This window comes from Anolis sagrei, chromosome X (genome assembly GCF_037176765.1).
Source record: "Anolis sagrei isolate rAnoSag1 chromosome X, rAnoSag1.mat, whole genome shotgun sequence".
Classification (NCBI taxonomy): Eukaryota; Metazoa; Chordata; class Lepidosauria; order Squamata; family Dactyloidae; genus Anolis; species Anolis sagrei.
In genome coordinates this window covers 81,827,175-81,843,116 of record NC_090034.1, presented here as the reverse complement: position 1 = coordinate 81,843,116, position 15,942 = coordinate 81,827,175, and the positions used below count along the sequence as shown (strand labels likewise).

At 42.7% G+C, this 15,942-nt stretch overlaps 1 protein-coding gene across 5 annotated transcripts in view; it reads left to right on the top strand.

Moving 5' to 3' along the window:
• The window catches only part of COL16A1 (collagen type XVI alpha 1 chain), a 215,668-nt gene that overhangs the window by 66,090 nt on the left and 133,636 nt on the right, over positions 1-15,942 (top strand). For all 5 annotated transcript variants that reach the window (XM_067460593.1, XM_060785720.2, XM_067460594.1 and 2 more), the window contains exons 7-9: positions 1,742-1,822; positions 3,866-4,000; positions 4,621-4,671. In XM_067460593.1, coding sequence (XP_067316694.1) covers positions 1,742-1,822; positions 3,866-4,000; positions 4,621-4,671 — 267 coding nt within the window. The remainder of the gene's footprint in view (positions 1-1,741; positions 1,823-3,865; positions 4,001-4,620; positions 4,672-15,942) is intronic.

Genomic DNA, 15,942 nt, shown 5'->3' with positions numbered 1-15,942 from the left:
ATAGGGAGAGTACCACTGTTTTGCACCCTACCATATATACAATCTTGTTGGAAACAAAGAAAAAAAGATGCAGACTCAAGACAACTGGATAAAAGAACAGACTGAAAGCTTCTCTGTGTATCTTAATGGAGGAGGAGACAGACAAAGAAAAAGGCTTACTTGGCTCTCCTTGGTTGCATCCCGCTCCCGGCCAATTGGCAGCTGTTGCCTCAGAAATAGGCTTTCCAAAACTTCTGCATCCCAAAGCATGATATTCATTCAGTATGGAGAGGGGCTCATGATGTAATAGGTCTGTCAGTTCCTTCCAAAAATGAAATCCGATCCCATCCACAAAGCCCTGGCACACAGCCCAGGGTCAAAGGGATGAAACCAGAAACTAAAAGTCCCAGGACAAAGAAGGAAATTAGGGTATTTCCAGATTTTCTTTTCATTTCAAAAACAGGCTTCAACCCCAAACCACCCTTAGTTCATCTGATGAAAGAGACCAGGGAAAATACTGGTCGAGTGTGCATTTTTTTCCCTAACAGAAGAATGAATGCTTTCAGATAATAGAGTTGCAAACTCTTTGACTCAATTTTCAAAGGAGGCTGCAAGTCCTAAACGATGGACTATAAAACCTAGACTTCCAGCCCATAGTCTGAGATTTTGCAATCAGGAATCATGGAATGAGTGAAGTATTTGTCAAAAGTTAGAGGGTGTATCTACACTATGGAATTAATGCAGTTTGATACCACTTGAACTGTTATGGGTTTTTTTTGTGTCAGGAGCGACTTGAGAGACTGAAAGTCACTTCTGGTGTGAGAGAATTGGCCGTCTGTAAGGACGTTCCCCACGGAACACCCAGATACTTTACCACCCTGTGGGAGGCGTCTCTTATGTCCCCTTATGAGAAGCTGGAGCTGACAAACAGGAGCTCACCCCACTCCCTGGATTCAAACAGCCAACTTTTCGGTCAGCAGTCCTGCCGGCACAAGGGTTTAACCCATTGCACCACCAGAGAGCTGGACCTTAGGGAAGGCTGAGCGAAGGAAAATAGATGCTTTTGAACTGTGGTGTTGGAGGAAAGTTCTGAGAGTGCCTTGGACTGCGAGAAGATCCAACCAGTTCATACTCCAGGAAATAAAGCCCGACTGCTCATTGGAGGGAAGGATACTAGAGACAAAGTTGAAGGACTTTGGCCACATCATGAGGAGACAGCAAACCCTAGAGAAGACAATTATACTGGGGAAAGTGGAAGGTAAAAGGAAGAGGGGCCAACCAAGGGCAAGATGGAATCCTTGAAGTGACTGGACTGACCTTGAAGGAGCTGGGGGTGGTGACAGCCGACAGGGAGCTCTGGCGTGGGCTGGTCCATGAGGTCACGAAGAGTTGGAGACGACTGAACGAATGAACAACAACCACCACCAGGGGCAATGCCATGGCTCAATGCAATGGAATCCTGGGAGCAAGAGTTTGGTGAGACACCTGCACTCTTTGGCAGAGAAGCCTAAAGGTCTTGTGAAACCACAACTCCCACTATCCCATAACATTGAACCACAGCAGTTAAAGCAGCATCAAACTGCATTAATTCAATAGTGTAGATGCACTAACAGTTGAGTTTTAGCATTCCATCAGTGGTGTTGATTAACTGATGCTTCTTTCTCAGGACTGGACAATCTCCAACCTGAATAAACCACATCTCATTTATTTGGATTCCCAATTTTTGGTCCCAGTTAAGTGATTTTGCCTCTTTGTTTTCCAGTTTGACATCCAGCAGCTACACATCTACTGCGACCCAGCCATGGCCATGCATGAGGGATGCTGTGAGGTCTCTGACAATGGGGTGAGTCGCATTGCAGATATGCAAAACCTGTCACTTTTATTTATTGGGTGCCTTTCTGCAAGTTTTTTCACGCTAAAGCTCCATAACCAAGACACGTTCCCCCTCTCTGAGTAGAAAAAGCCGTTTTCCCAGCATTAAAATAGTGATGCCTTCTTTCCACATTTATTCATATCTGAAATTGTGCATCATGTTCCCTGTTCCAAACCACAAGCAAGACTTTCTATTAAGGCCGATGTGAGTTGCTGCTATGCATTCAATATCATGTGTTTCTCCCAGGGGCCTCGACATAGAATAAAAAAAATAACAAAACACAATAGCACCAAATGTTACGATCTTAAAACACAATTAAACCAACAATCATATTAAAATAATAATAATTAATTATTATTGTGTTAATTATTATAGCTTTAAAAGCAAAACTTTCTGATCCAGCAATTAGGAAGGCGAATGCCCATCATCAACATGCTTACTTGAATGCATAAAAGTTTGTGCAACTAACCCACGGCTCCTTGGGGTGAACCAGATATTATTTGTTCAGCACGCATTTGGAACAGCCACTATGTTTTTTTTATTATTATTTTGCTTGAGAAGCAGAAAATCATTTTGCTTCAGAAGCAAAAGGCTAATGAGACAATCCCTGGCCCACACATTCGATTAGGAGACCTTGGTCTTACTGTAATTGAACGGACTCGGAGGTCATAATCCTGCACTTTTAATGCAATCCTAAATCAAAGCTGTTCTGGCCATAGGAACCAGGAATTGGAAGGAGGCCCTTGTGCCAGAGGAATTGGCAGAGCTGCCCTTATGATGGAATAACCACATTCTGCTGGATCATTTTGCAGAAGAATCCATCAAAGGATGGAACAGAGGAAATTGTGAGGGAGGAGTGAAGTCTAAACCCACTCCAGCCCTAAACCAGAGCAACTTTACCAGCCTTTAGACTTGGGCCAGAGCTGTTGTTGTGTACTTTTAAGCCAGCTCAAATTTAAGGTGACCCTTTTCTAGCTATAGAGAAGGCTTCTTATTGCTTTCCTCTGAGGCTGAGAGAGTGTGACTTGCCCAAAGTCATCCTATTAGTTTCCATGACTGAGTGGGGATTTGGACCATGGACTCTAAGCATCCTGATCCACTCCTCAAACCAATACACCATACCATCTCTGAGGGCCAAAGTAGTTCAAAGCAATTCATTTGTTGTTGTGGTTGTTGCTGTTGTTTCATGCCCTCAAGTCATTTAGTTATTATTTAGTTCATTTACCCCACCTTTCTCAACCCGGGAGGGGTCTCAAGGCAGCTTACAAATCCGGCAAAAATTCAGTGCCACACAGGTAAACAATAAAACACATCTCATAAAAATATAAACAATTAAAGAAGCAATTAAAACACACAACAATCTATCAAACTGATTAAAAACATGTATAAAACACCAAGTCATGATCTCAAGTTTCTGACTTATGGCAATCCTAAGGTAAACCTGTCACAGGGTTTTCCTGTCAATATTAAGTTTGTCATAGGCTTCCTTTGAGATTGAGAGAGTGAGGCTCATCCAAGGTCATCCACTGGGTTTCTTTGGCCAAGCATGAAATTAAACCCTGGTCTCCAGAGTCATAGTCCAGCACTCAAACCCATACACTATGTTGGCCAAGCAGTTTCTAACAACTTTTAGATGATGGCTCAGGGATGTTGGCACCTGCTGATCCTTATCCATCTTTGCAAACTCGGATTGCAGTCTTACATTTGGTGTTACCATCCAGTGTGCAAGCCATTGGACACTTTTTATTGGCTTGTGAAAGGAGGCATTGAGACATCCTTGTGTAAGGACCCCCCAGGGTTGAACAATCATTCATGGTGCTGTTGAAAGTTGTGCAGGTCAAGCATAGTTCCACTTTCCTCCCTTGCTTTGCTCACAATCCTGCAACGTTAGCACCGTGCTTCATTGTCTCCCAACAAGATCTTGGCCAACTGATTGCTCATCTCCAAAACCCACACTGATCAACCCAGGACAATGGTAGTTTGCACACCAAAATCTTTCTTCTCCTTCCACAGTGTTTCCCAGAAGTTTCCAAAACACGTCGGGATGTGGAAGTCATGCAGAGCAATGACCTGATTGAGATCAACCCGCAGACAGAAGGGAAAGTCTACACCCGTTGTTTCTGCTTGGAGGAAACTCAGAGCCAACAGGTGAGGAGTACCACCCAGCAAGCGAAAGATGAAGTAGTAAAGGCGGTTTGTGACATTGCCCGGATAAAATACAAAGTGTCAGGTTAAAATCTTGCCTCTGCATTGACCTCACGATTTTACTTTTGGCTTTGGTTGGGCAATGATGGAAGGCTATGGGGTATAACTAGTTGCTCGGGAGATCCTAAAGGACCAGCTCATTATCCCATGTGCAAAAAAGTAATTGATACAAAGTATCCCCTATGATGGGCATATCCATCATGTTTTGGGACTAGGAGAGGTCTTTTTGAAATACAGGAAATAAGGAGACCACACATTAAGAAATAAACATGGTGGAAATGACTTCATCTATAGAGGCCATGTTGAACAAAATGCTTTTTGGGGAATTTTTTTGCAAATTTTTTGTTTGAACTTTAGGGGTGTCAGAGGTCTCAATAAAGGTCATTTGGGGGTATTTTAAAGCAAGCTGGGGAGTTTCTCCATGCTTTCAATCAAAAGAGACATTTGGCCAATAAAAAGTTATCTGAAAGTTGACTCACCACTACCTTCAATATGGAAAGCATCACAGAGGAATTGGTGGACCACAAACCTGTAATTTTACCATTTGTTTTCTATTTTCTCAGGAGCTGACAGCAACTGGGAAGGTTGCTGTGAAAGGCGACCAAGGAAAAACGGTGAGTTGTATGAGAGAAATGTTTGTGATGGCTTCTTCCAACCTAGTGTCTTTTATCTGGCTGCAGTTTCCATCATCCCCCCCAAAAGTGTAGCTGGGAGGGCATCGAATTGGAGAAATCTGCAGCACAGAACCTCAAAATAATCGTATTTTCTGGATAAGAGTGTTGGTGATTTGCGATGGCTGTAAACCTGCAGTACCCATTGAAAAGATCTCTATTATCCTTTAGACCAGTGGTTCTCAACTTGGAGTCCCCAGATGTTTTTGGCCTTCAACTCCCAGAAATCCTAACAGCTGGTAAACTGGCTGGGATTTCTGGGAGTTGTAGGCCAAAACACCTGGGGACCCACAGGTTGAGAACCACTGCTTTAGACACTCCAACCACCCTTAGGTTACCTACTTTTTCTCAGTTTGCCATCTTGTGATGATACTTCTGACCTATCTCATAGCATTGCTATTAAGCGCTACTACAATAGGAAGAACTTACTAAAAGGACAGGAAGAAAATGAATGAGGTTCAAGGGAAGATCTTGAGATATGGATCTATGAATTCATTTATCTACTTCTTGCAAAATACAGTAGAGTCTCTCTTATCCAACCTTCTCTCATCCAACATTCTGCATTATCCAACATAGCCTGCCTCCCGCCCAGATCCATAGCTATTTCAATACATTGCAATGTTTTGGTGCTGAATTCATAAATATAGTAATTACTACACAAAATTACTGTGTACTTAACTGCTTTTTTGTCAATTTGTTGTATAACGTGATGTTTTGGTGCTTAATTTGTAAAAATCATAAGGTAATTTGATGTTTATGAGGCTTTTCCTTAATCCTTCCTTATTATCCAACATTTAGCTTATCCAATGTTCTGCTGGCCCATTTATGTTGGATAAGCGAGTCTCTACTATACATCCTCTCAAGGGATTTTCTAAGTCCCTTACTTTATGGCATTCCCGGGCCAGAAGTCTTTTATTTACCCATTTCGAACAAAATATGTCTTCTCTGGACATTTTCTAGGTCCTCCACAGGGGCGGCTCAACCCATTACGCAAAGTAAGCATTTGTAAGCTCTTGAGGCGCTCTTGGGGGAAAATAGACCTTGACATATGCGAGTTGTAGTTACTGGGATGTATAGTTCACCTACAATCAAAGAGCATTCTGAACACCACCAATGATGGAATTGAACCAAATATGACACACAGAACTCCCATGACGAACAGAAAATATATATCAGTGATTGGTTGGAGGGGGGGGTGCCAAAATACTGTTTGCTTACCGTTGAAAATTACCTAGGGCCGCCTCTGGTCCTCCATTGTACTTTTGGGCTAGATGTCCTCCTGTTATCCAGGCTGAATCTGCACTGCCATATAATCAAGTTTCTGAATCCAGATTATCTGCTTTGAACTGAATAATATGAGTCTCCACTACCATATAGTCTAGTTCCAATCAGATAATCTGGAATATGGCAGTGTAGATGGGGCCCCAGATCTAACAAAGTATGAGCTCACATCTCTAAGCATTTTCTGGGTCCTCCATTCTATAGACCAGAAGTCCTTTATTTCAATAGGTTTTACTAGAGCAGTGTTTCTCAACCTGGGGGTCGGGACCCCTGGAGGGGTCACAAAGGGGTGTCAGAGGAGTCGCCAAAGACCATCAGAAAACACAGTATTTTCTGTTGGTCATGGGGGTCTCTGTGTGGGAAGTTTGGCCCAATTCTATCATTGTTGGAGTTCAGAACGCTCCTTGATTGTAGGTGAACTATAAATCCCAGCAAGTACAACTCTCAAATCTCAAGGTCTATTTTCCCAAAACCCCACGAGTGTTCACATTTGGGCATATGGAGTATCAGTGCCAAGTTTGGTCCAGATCCATCATTGTTGGAGTCTAGAGTGCTCTCTGGATATAGGCGAACTTCAACTCCCAAACTCAAGGTCAATGCCCACCAAACCCTTCCAGTATTTTCTGTTGGTCATGGGAGTTCTGTGTGCCAACTTTGGTTCAGTTCCATTGTTGGTGGGGTTCAGAATGCTCTTTGTTTACAGGTGAACTATAAATCCCAGCAACTACAACTCCCAAATGGCAAAATCAACCCCACCAGTATTCAAATTTGGGCATATTGGGTATTTGTGCCAAATTTGCTCCAGTGAATGAAAATACATCCTGCAGATCATTATTTATATGGCAATTCATAATGTTAGGGTTATGGTTGGGAGTCACCACAACATGAGGAACTGTATTAAGGGGTCGCGGCATTAGGAAGGTTGAGAACCTCTGTACTAGAGCCTTTGCATCAGCTCTTCCTATAGTTAGAGATTGTTGATGTCTAACTAAAACACCTTACTGACCAAACTACAAATCCCAGTTTTCCAAAGGATGCATTCACAGCAATTGAAATGGAATCAGAAATGCTGTGACTGTGGAGTATAAAAAGATCCCTGGAAGACCTTAAAATTTTCCCATTTCCTTACCCACCAATTTTGAATAAATCTCAGCTTGTTCCTGCAGAACCTTGTAGCACTTAAAGCTTCATTGATGCCAAACCTTTCCTGGAAAGAGCCTAATAAATAGTGGTTTCTGAGGGCTCCTTTGTGTGGCCCAGACTCCGGAGCCATCAATGGTGAAAAGAAACCAAGGAAAGTCTTGTGTGCCCTGGAGGCTCATAGACTAAGCTAGGCTCTTCAGTCTCTATTTGACAAATATAGCCACTAACCTAGGTGTAACTACATTTCGAGAACGCAGAAAACACTTTTTTAATCTCACTGCTGGACAGATGATGAAAGCTTTTGCAAAATTTTTAAAAAGTTTTTGAAAACTTTGAAACTTTGTCAAAGGATTTCCTTGACACAAACTATGGGGTTTTTTTTTCCTCAAGAAGTTTTTTGTGTCAAACGACAACCTCTTGGGGTTTGTTATTGGAGAAAAGCAAGATATGAATAAAATAGAATAGGTTCCTTATAACAAAAAAAGTGATAGAAATGCAGAGCAATGAGTTTTTTTCAACAGTGTGGGGGTTTTGGAAAATAGGATTTTTCCCAATAATAATAGTAATAATAATAATAATAATCCAGTAAAGGTGGTCCCAGTAGTGATCGGCACACTGGGTGCAGTGCCTAAAGACCTTGGCCTGCACTTAAACACAATTGGCTCTGACAAGATTACCATCTGCCAACTGCAAAAGGCCACCTTACTGGGATCTGCACGCATTATTTGCCAATACATCACACAGTCCTAGACACTTGGGAAGTGTCCGATGTGTGATCCAATACAACAGCCAGCAGAGTGATCTTGTTTGCTGTGTACTAATCTTGTTGTGTTTCAAATAATAATAATAATAATAATAATAATAATAATAATAATAATGTGTTTATATTCTGCCCTTCTCCCCATGGAGACTCAGAGCGGTAAAAGGTTTTCCCCGACATTAAGTCCAGTCGTGTCCGACTCTGGGGGTTAGTGCTCATCTCCATTTCTAAGCTGAAGAGCCGGTGTTGTCGTAGACACCTCCATGGTCATGTGGCCGGCATGACTGCATGAAGCACCATTACCTTCCTGCCGGAGTAGTACTTATTGATCTACTCATATTTGCATGTTTTCAAACTGCTAGGTTGACAGAAGCTGGGGCTAACAGCAGGAGCTCACCCCGCTCCCTGGATTTGAACTGGTGACCTTTTGTTCAGCAAGTTCAGCAGCTCAGCAGTTTAGCCCACTGGGCCACCGGGGGCTAAGAGTGGATTACAGTATAAGCAGATACCAGCAAACATTAAATACCTTATTACAATACAATGAGACACACAAACACAAACAAAGGCAACGGCTTCTCCTTTCATTTCCAGCTTTGGAGGCAGTGCTCATCTCTGGCTCTGCGGGAGGTGCTGTTCTCCATTTCTAAGCCAAGGAGCCTGCATTGTCACCTCTTGTTCGTGTGACTGGCACGATTGCTTAGGGCATTTTTTGCCTTTCCCACTGAAGCAGTCCCTATTTATCTACTCACATCTGCATATTTTGAACTGCTAGGTTGACAGGAGCTAGGGTTAACAGCGGGAGCTCACCCTGTCCCACGGATTCAAACTGTCAAACTTCAGGTCAGCAGTTCAGCAGCACAAGAGTTTAAACCATTGCACCACCTAGCCGCATTTATACATTAAAAATGATGTTTAAAAAGCCAAAGAGGAAAAAACACAATTCCCCCAAGCAGTAAGAAGCCAGACTTTGAAACTGCTAGGCCACTAAATGCTAATCAAGGTGGCCAATTGCAACATTCACACTTGTCTCAAGCAGACAAGAGTTCTTTCTCCCACCCTGGACATTCCACAGATATATAAACCCCATTTTTATAGTTTCCAGCAGACTTCACAACCTCTGAGGATGCCTGCCATAGAATGCTTCTAGAACATGGCCATACAGCCCAGAAAACTCACAACAACCCAGTGATTCCAGCCATGAAACCCTTCGACAATACAAAAAAAAACCATGTTTGATCTTCTTTTTTGTGAATAAGAAAGATTGTATCTATTCTAACATTCTATGCATCACTATCAGGAGGCATTTCTGTAGCTAATGGAGACCTTGAGTTCCTTTGGTGTCTGCTATTCTCTTCAACTAGGACACATCTATAGAATTAATGCAGTTTCAGACCACTTTAGCTGCCATGGCTCAATGCCATGGGATCCTGGGAATTGTAGTTTTAGGGTAGCACCAGCTCTCTTTGGCAGAGAAGGTGAAAGACCTTGCAAAACTACAATTCCAGAATACCATGGCAATTAAAGCAGGGGCTTTTGTAGGGTCAAGAAAACAACCCACACTTCTCCCACTTCTCCCATAGAGTTATGAAAGGGTAAACCGAGCCAGATTTCCAGAAGTAATTTCTGAGATAATCTAAGGGGAGCCGTGCTAAGCTCTCCCATCCCTAATTCAATCAGATTTACCATCTGTTATTATAAAGCAAAAGCAAAATCGGATGGCACTTAGAAGGTGCACGGCTCCGTTGATAATAAATAATGAGTAATATATGGACAATTATAAAATAGACAAGCATAAATGGTAAAAAAAAAAACCTTAAAGGCTAACAGTTGCAAATATAAGCCCCCCTTCAAACCACCTGATAAATACATCTAGAATTGACAACAGATGGGCTGGAAATATAGAGCATGCACAGAAAAAAATGGCAATTAATTTCCCAATCCGCTACATATTATACATTATTTAGTATCGATGCCATTGTGTGCTTTTGGGAGCTTTCTGTTTCGGCTGCCACCCCTTGAGTTATTGGATTGGACTATTTTTAGAAACCTGTAGGATGCATAAAGTGTTGCTAGGCTTGGAAGGAGAGAGAAGGGTTATAAAGGAGGAGGTGGATCAAAGCATGGATCCCGCTCAATGTCAAGGACCGGGCCTGTGTTTCAATGTACATCTCTTTGGAAATCGTGAGCCTCATCCAAATATGAATGCCTAGGTGAAGTTATGGGCACCACAATTCAAGAGAGATATTGACAAGCTGGAATGTGTCCAGAGGAGGGCGACTAAAATGATCAAGGGTCTGGAGAACAAGCCCTATGAGGAGCGGCTTAAGGAGCTGGGCATGTTTAGCCTGAAGAAGATAAGGCTGAGAGGAGATATGATAGCCATGTATAAATATGTGAGAGGAAGCCACAGGGAGGAGAGAGCAAGCTTGTTTTCTGCTTCCCTGGAGACTAGGACACGAAACAATGGCTTCAAACTACAAGAAAGGAGATTCCATCTGAACATGAGGAAGAACTTCCTGACTGTGAGAGCTGTTCAGCAGTGGAACTCTCTGCCCTGGAGTGTGGTGGAGGATCCGTCTTTGGAAGCTTTTAAACAGAGGCTGGATGGCCATCTGTCAGGGGTGATTTGAATGCAATATTCCTGCTTCTTGGCAGGGGGTTGGACTGGATGGCCCATGAGATCTCTTCCAACTCTTTGATTCTATGATTCTATGATTCTATGTTCAGGTGCATACCTGAGTATGCACAGATGCTCTAAGATGCTCTGTGGACCAGAGACTCAATGGCAGTGGTTCTCAACCTTGCTAATGCCACCACGCCTTAATCCAGTTCCTCATGTTGTGGTGATTCCCAACCATGACATTATTTTCATTGCTACTTCATAACTGTTATTTTGCTACTGTTATGAATCATAATGTAAACATCTGATATGCAGGATGTATTTTCATTCATTGGACCAAATTTGGCCCAAATACCCAATACGCCCAAATTTGAATATTGCTGGAGTTGGGGGTGGGAGATTGACTTTGACATTTGGGAGTTGTAGTTGCTGGGATTTATGGTTCACCTACAATCAAAGAGCATTCCAAACTCCACCAATGATGGAATTGAACCAAACTTGGCACACAGAATAATGGGAGCTGTGCTCAGGGAGCATACAACTCCACTGCTGTGCCAGCTCCATTGGCTGCTAATTTGCTTTGGGGCACAATTCAAAGTGCTGGCTTTAGCCTATAAAGCCCTAAACAGTTCCAGCCCAGCTTATCTATCCGAATGCATCTCTCCCTATGAACCTTCCAGAAAGTTGAGATCTTCTGAGAAGACCCTGCTCTCAATCCCGCCTGCTCCACAGGCACATCTGGTGGGGATGAGAGACCGGGCCTTCTCTGTGGTGGCCTCTCAGCTGTGGAACTCCCTGCCTAGGATATTAGATCAGTCCCCTCCCTCGCGACCTTTCGGAAAAGAGTTAAAACTTGGCTCTTTGAGCAAGCGTTTGGAACTTCAGCATGACCAGATAAACTCAAATTGGAATATGAACTAGGAACATCTAAGACTATGGAAACGGTTGAGGAATTGAACAAGAAGACATAGTTTTTGTAATTTTTATTGCTTTTATGGTTTTTAAATGTATTGTGATGCAATTTTTTGCTTTTAACTGATGTGTGTATTTTTATATGGCATCTAATTGTTGCCAATTTGTACGCCGCCCTGAGTCGCCTTCGGGCTGATATGGGCGGGATAAAAGTGACATAAATAAAATAAATAATAAACAATTCCCACGACCAACAGAAAATACTGGAAGGGTCTGGTGGGCATTGACTTTGAGTTCTGGAGTTGTAGTTCACCTACCTCCAGAGAAAACTGGAATCAAATAATGATGGATCTGGACCAAACACAAATACTCAATATGCCCAAATGTGAACACTGGTGGAGTTTGGGGGAAATAGACCTTGGTATTTGGGAGTTGTAATTGCTAGGATTTATAGTTAACCTACATTCAAAGAACTCTGAACCCAGCCAACAATGAATCTATATCAAACTTGATATGCTACCTACATGGTCAGTGTTGAATAGGAGCCCCCGGTGGCACAGTGGGTTAAACCCCTGTGCTGGCAGGACTGAAGACCGACAGGTTGCAGGTTCGAATCTGGGGAGAGGCGGATGAGCTCCATCAGCTCCAGCTCCTCATACGGGGACATGAGAGAAGCATCCCACAAGGATTGTAAAAACATCCAATCATCCGGGCGTCCCCTGGGCAACGTCCTTGCAGATGGCAAATTCTCTCACATCAGAAGCGACTTGCAGTTTCCCAAGTCACTCCTGACATGACAAAAAAAGTGTTGAATACTGGTGGGGATGTGGCGGGGGGTTGTTTTTGAATTCTGGGAGTTGTAGTTCACCAACACCAAAAAGGAAGAGAAGAACAGGTGGAGCCTTCTCTGCCAAAGAGGTTCCTAAGGCCATCAGAAATCTGTGTTTTCTGATACTCTTTGATGACCCCTCTGAAACCCCCCTCGTGACCCCCCCCCGGGGTCCTGACCCCCAGGTTGAGAAATGCTGCTCTATAGATATACAGAGAGAAATAAAAGGCAGGCTGCATCTATAGGAGCATAGTGTTTAGATCAGTGGTGTCCAACTTTTGGTCCTCCAGATGTTTTGGGTTTTCAGCTCCCAGGACTGGACAAGCTGGACAGGGCTTGTGGGAGTTGGAATCCAAAACACTCAGAAGTCTGGAAACTATAGGTTGCTATGAAGTGCAGTTGAAGGAACTGGGTACATTTAACTTTAAGAAAGGAAGGAAGACAAGAGACATAATCATGTTTTAATATTTGAACTGAGGCCATATTGAGGAAGAAGCCAGCTAGGCTAGAAACAGAGCAATGGATTCAAATTGCTGGGGAAACATTAGGAAGAACTTAAAGCTATTTGATGGTGGAATATGCTTCCTTTGCACCCAATGGGGTCTCCTGCCTACTTTGGCTTTTAAACCAAGGCCAAATGGCCATCTGTTAAAAGGGTTTTGATTGTGTCCTTCTACCTGACAGTAAGGGATTTGACTGGATGGCCCTTGAGGTCTCTTCTGGTTCTGATTCTGTACTTTTGCTTGCCACAGTTGTGTATATTTGAAAGTGGTAGCTGGTGGTTCCCAGGTCAATGGGGACGTGTCGGAGATCTGAAATATAATTCCCAAAATCTGGCCAACAATCTGGATCGCTCCGTTAAAGTTTGGGCTATGTCAAAGTTCATAGAGCAGTGTTTCTCAACCTGGGGGTCGGGACCCCTGAGGGGGTCACGAGGGGGTGTCAGAGGGGTCGCCAAAGACCATCAGAAAACACAGTATTTTCTGTTGGGCATTGGGGTTCTGTGTGGGAAGTTTGACCCAATTCTATCAGTTGTGGAGTCCAGAATATTCTTTGATTGGAGGTGAACTATAAATCCCAGCAATTGCAACTTCCCAATGTCAAGGTCTATTTTCCCCAAACTCCACCAGTGTTCACATTTGGGCATATTGAGTATTAGTGCCAAGTTTGGTTCAGATCCATCATTGTTTGAGTCCACAGTACTTTCTGGATGTGGGTGGACTACAACTCCAAAACCCAAGATCCATGCTCATCAAATCCTTCCAGTATTTTCTGTTGGTCATGGGAATTCTGAGTGCCAAGTTTGGTTCAATTCCATCATTGGTGGAGTTCAGAATGCTCGTTGATTGCAGGTGAACTATAAATCCCTGCAACTATACCTCCCAAATGATAAAAATCAATCCAGCCCCTGACCCCACCAGTATTCAAATGTGGACGTATCAGGTGTTTGTGCCAAATTTGGTCCGATGAATGAAAATACATTCTGAATGTCAGATATTTACATTACATTTTAAACGGAGGCTGGATGGCCATCTGCCAGGGGTGCTTTGAATGTAATATTCCTGCTTCTTGGCAGGGGGTTGGACTGGATGGCCCATGAGGTCTCTTCCAACTCTATGATTCTATAATTCATAACAGTAGCCAAAATTACAGTTACGAAGTAGCAACGAAAATAATTTTATGGTTGGGGGTCACCACAAAATGGGGGGCTATATTAAGGGGCCACGGCATTAAGAAGGTTGAGAACCACTGTCATAGAGGTTTAATCTGCATTCCAAAGGTGCTCTCCAGGGTGCTGAACCCAACTCCTGAAATAGGGTTAGCATTTTGGAGAGCTCCTTTAAAACTCTGACTCCTTTAAAGCCTGCTTAAGGACATCAAAAGACCTCAGGAACAACTTGTCCAACCTTCTGCTCTAGCAAAGATCTTGGAAATCTGTAGCTATCAAATGACAATTAAGACAGTTGGATTTCATGTTGCTGGGGCAGTGAATCTGTTCTGGGTTTTAGTCCAAAGTGTACAAGGTTTATCCAAGGTGCATCTTTAGAGTCTGGACACATGCAGAAGAGGGAGCAAACCTAGTTGTTGTTTGATAGCTGTAGATTCTCAGAGATATTTGGCTGGTAAGAAGGAAATATTGGACAACATGTCCTTGTGGTTTTCTTCAGCAGGTTTCTTCTGATGTTCTTAAGCACCTTGGTTGGTACGCACAGGAAGAGGCACTTTTCCAGAGTCCACAAAACTATCCATTTCTATGCCTTCAACTGACAGTAAAGCAAGGAAACCATTGCTTCTCTTTAAAATCTCAGCCTGAGATCTGTCTTTTACTTCCTCCCATGGGCAGCATCTCAGATTGAGTTGGTTTGGCAGAAGGAAACAGTGGTTAAGCCACAAATCCTCACATGCAAGGGAAAGCTATGGTTGCTCTCAATACCTTGCCAGGGAAAACAGGGGTGGCCAGTTGCATTACAAACAACTGAGCTTCTAACAATGCAATCCTCTATGCTTCTACTGAAAAGTAAGTTCCACTCTATTTACTGAGACTTTGGGTGCATCTGCATAAACATCAGTGTGTTTGTATTTTATGATGTTTTGTTTTATTTTTATTTTTCACTATTTTGTTTATTAAGTTACACTTATGTTGTTCTATATTGTCTAATGTGTCTTGTCCTGATGTAACTAGTTTGTATGGTTTTCTTTTGGCATTGAATGTTTGCCATATTTGTTGGAAACCGCCCTGAGTCCCTTCGGGGAGATAGGGAGCTCTATAAATAAATTAAATAATAATAATAATAATAATAATAATAATAATAATAATAATAATAATAATAATTTGAAACACAACAAGAGGAGTCCACAGGAGACACTCTGCTAGCTGTTGAATTGGATCACACATCGGACACTTCCCAAGTGTTTAGGACTGTGTGATGTATCAGTGAATAATGCATGCAGATCCCGGTAAGGTGGCCTTCTGCAGCTGGCAGATGGTAATTTTGTCAGTGCCGATGGTGTGTAAGTGCAGGCCAAGGTCTTTAGGAACTGCACCCAGTGTGCCGATCACCACTGGGACCACCTTTACAGGTTTGTGCCAGAGTCTTTGCAGTTTTAAATCCTCATACTGTGTCAGCTTTTCCAGTTGTTTCTCTGCAATCCTGCTGTCACCTGGGACTGTGACATCAATGATCCATACTTTGTTTTTTAACATGATTGTGAGGTCAGGAATATTATGCTCCAAAACTCTGTCTGAGTAAATCCAGAAGTCCCAGAGGAGTTTGGCGTGTTCATTTTCTGTAACTTTTTCCGGCTTGTGATCCCACCAGTTCTTTGTCGCAGGCAGATGGTATTTGTGGCACAAGTTCCAATGAAATAATAATAATAATAATAATAATAATAATAATAATAATAATAATAGTGGGTTGTTGTAGGTTTTTTCGGGCTATATGGCCATGTTCTAAAGGCATTTTCTCCTGATGTTTCGCCTGCATCTATGGCAAGCATCCTCAGAGGTTGTGAGGTCTGTTGGAACTAGGAAAAAGTGTTTATATATCTGTGGAATGACCAGGGTGGGACAAAGGACTCTTGTCTTCTGGAGCTAGGTGTGAATGTTTCAACTGATCACCTTGATTAGCATTTGATTGCCTGGCAGTGCCTGGAGCAATCTTTTGTTGA